General features: G+C 42.7%; 1 protein-coding gene across 1 annotated transcript in view; it reads left to right on the top strand.

Moving 5' to 3' along the window:
* The window catches only part of LOC103598791 (exocyst complex component 2-like), an 84,901-nt gene extending 82,532 nt beyond the window's left edge, over positions 1-2,369 (top strand). The window contains exons 7-8 of the mRNA XM_008582853.1: positions 775-905; positions 1,502-2,369. Coding sequence (XP_008581075.1) covers positions 775-868 — 94 coding nt within the window. The 3' untranslated portion in view covers positions 869-905; positions 1,502-2,369. The remainder of the gene's footprint in view (positions 1-774; positions 906-1,501) is intronic.
* The last annotated feature ends 442 nt before the right edge of the window (positions 2,370-2,811 follow it).

The raw sequence follows: 2,811 nt of genomic DNA, 5'->3' as shown, positions 1-2,811 counted from the left end.
CCCTGCTCATTTCTTTAAAATAATTACGATAAAAGATGGAGACAATCTCTGTCATTTTTAGTATGCGGAACATAGCTCAAGAGGCTAGTGTGTTTGGGAGTCGAGAATAACTGATGCCTGAAACAGTCCCAGGTCAGGACTGTATTTTAGATTTGCTGTAGGGATAGTGCTCTAATATTGAGCATTGAGAGCCCATGACGTAACCTCCTGGCCTCAGCACCATTAAACCCAGTCCTGGTTGCTTCATCTGAACCAAATGAACTGTAGGATCCCTTCTAGCTTCAAAATTATATAAACATATCAGTTGGGGAAACCAGTTGCGATATCAAGCAGCACAGTGACCTGCCCAGTGGAGTTAGAATCAAACCCGCTTCCTCTGTGCTTGTCTTGCTGCTTTCAACTCTCCAATGTTTGTTAAAGACAAAATGCAAAGTTGGAGGGTCAGAAAATAGCCAGTGGTTGCTGGGGGATGGGAAATTTAAGTGAAAAAAAAGTTTAAAAAAGTAAATTTAAGAAAAAGGATAGGCCCCAATATTAGTCTGTTTTAGAGAGGAATCTAATCTAGGGGAGGGGGACAGGAAGGAGATTTTTTTATATAAACATAAATATGTATATAAATGTTGAGTTAAGAACCCACAGATAGTAACTTCTTCAGCTGCCGCTGACAGTAGCAGGAGCAGGGCAGAGCTGGGCACTGGCTCGCCTGGCTGGCTTGTGAGGTTGTCAGGCAGCCCTCATTCTGTCAGGCTGTAAAATAGTGTTGTCTCCCTGCAGGCTGCTGGAAGAGCTTCTGAACAAGTTCAAGAGCAGTATGCACTTGCAGCTCACCTGCTTCCAGGCCGTTCCCTCAACCACGATGAAGACATAGATAACTGCAAAATAAGGGCAGTCCAGAAAGATAACAAGTAATGAAACTGTTCACTCTCTTAAGTGCCCTAAAGGTATTTGGTATATAAATCACTGGGTTCCCAATTTCTCTCTCTCTTTTTTCCCCCAGCTTGGTAGCTTTGAAAGATGTTGGTATATTTTTATTTCAGCCCAAATGACCTCCATTTGAAATGCCCAAGCAGTACTTGTTTTTCATTAGGTCCTGTGTGACTATTTAACATATGTCTTAAAACACATTTTTTCTTAGCTCAGTGTTGCCTGGTGAGTGCTGTGGGGAGTCTTCTGAGGCGGCACTGGTGTCTTCTGAGACATTTCTCAGTGTCTCTCCTTTTCCAGTCTAGTGTCAGCAGCTGACAAGACTCATGGAGAGACAGATAAGAGAGTGCAAAGTTAGGTTTAGACATCTTTGGAGCTTTAACTGTCCTAAACTGTACTTAAAAACCTTTTCATACAAACAACCCTAAGTCACCTAGTTCAAGTGTGTTTTTAAACAAATCTGTGATCTCATTTAAAAAATGTTGTGATTGGGGTGGATTATTGTTGGTCCAGATGTCCATGAATTAACTTTGCGTTTTTCTGTCTGACTTTTATTTTCCGCACCTTCTCGGTGTAGTTTTTTCTGTTCGCACTCACTCTTTGTTTGGCTGGTGTCACTTCACATTCCTGAAGATTGACTGTGTGTAGTCTGGATGCAGCCCTGTGCTCCCAGGCACTGCTGGGGTGGCCGCAGTCTCCAGTGTCCCTTACAGTGCCAGCCAGGCCTGGGGAACAGCCAGCGCTCCTGCCCGGTGCTGTCTGCTCCTGCCCTTGAGCACTCTGCTTCTCCTGCCGCCTCTTTCCCTTTGAGGTGTCTTGCTCGGGAGCTGGAAGAATGCTGCACTGGCACCATCCGTGATTTCTGGAGACTCGGGGCACTCCTTGGTCCTCAGGCAGAGCGAGCTGTAGATCAGCCAGTGCACGTCTGTCCTGCACTGACTCCTGACAGGCATGGGACAGGTTCCAGTCACTGTGACCTCTCTCCACGTCACCCTCCCCCATCTAACTCCATCATACCATTGGCTTCTGAAGACAGTAATTCTCTCTTTGTAGTCTACTTGTGAGGGTTTTCAAAGTTTTCCATAGAACCCGCTTTTTTAATTGCTGAAATTAATGTTTTCATTATTATAAGTAATTTTAGAGCACAGTATAGCCATATACAGTACCCATTATTTGAAATAAGGAAATGTTGTGTTTGTTCATTTAGTGTATAGCAGGGAAATTATAGTAACTAGAAGTGAAAGATTAATCTTTTACAAATGTGCTTGATAAAGCTGTTAAGAAATATGCAGAATATTGTCTCTCCTGAGTGTGTTAACCATTGTGTCTAACATGACTATGAACTAAACTACAAAATTGCAATCTGAATGCTTGTGTTATTTTAAGTATCTAGTACAGTACATTCAGCCAATAAAGAATCTGTCTTCAAAGTAAGATGTAATTGACATTTTTTCTCTAAGTGTCTTTATTTTAACATTTTTATTAGCTATATAACTTTTTATATATCTAGTTTTAACACTCAAAATAAATACTTAAATTCTGGTTCACCGTGTATTTGTGCAATCATTGTCAACATTTATCAGATGTCATGCTAATTCTGTTTTTTGGAGGTTTATCATGTACTGGGTATTGTACTAGATTCCCTCACTTAATCCCCACAAGCAGCCTTAGGACCACCTCATGGGCTAGGTGGTATTGTGTCCATTTCGCAGATGAGGAGATCAGGACTTAGAGCAGGGTTGGTGACCTCCTTAAGACCACAAGGCTGGTACGTGGCAGGACCCGTGTTCACCTCACAGCTGTCTGGCCCCTTGTCTCCTCTGCTTCACCATATCCTGCTCTTCCTCCAAGTGAGCATGCTTCTGCCGTCCATCCTCCAGAGATGCA

This window comes from Galeopterus variegatus, unplaced genomic scaffold, assembly GCF_000696425.1.
Source record: "Galeopterus variegatus unplaced genomic scaffold, G_variegatus-3.0.2 Scaffold2739, whole genome shotgun sequence".
In the NCBI taxonomy this organism is placed as follows: Eukaryota; Metazoa; Chordata; class Mammalia; order Dermoptera; family Cynocephalidae; genus Galeopterus; species Galeopterus variegatus.
This window is presented reverse-complemented; position numbering and strand designations above follow the sequence as displayed.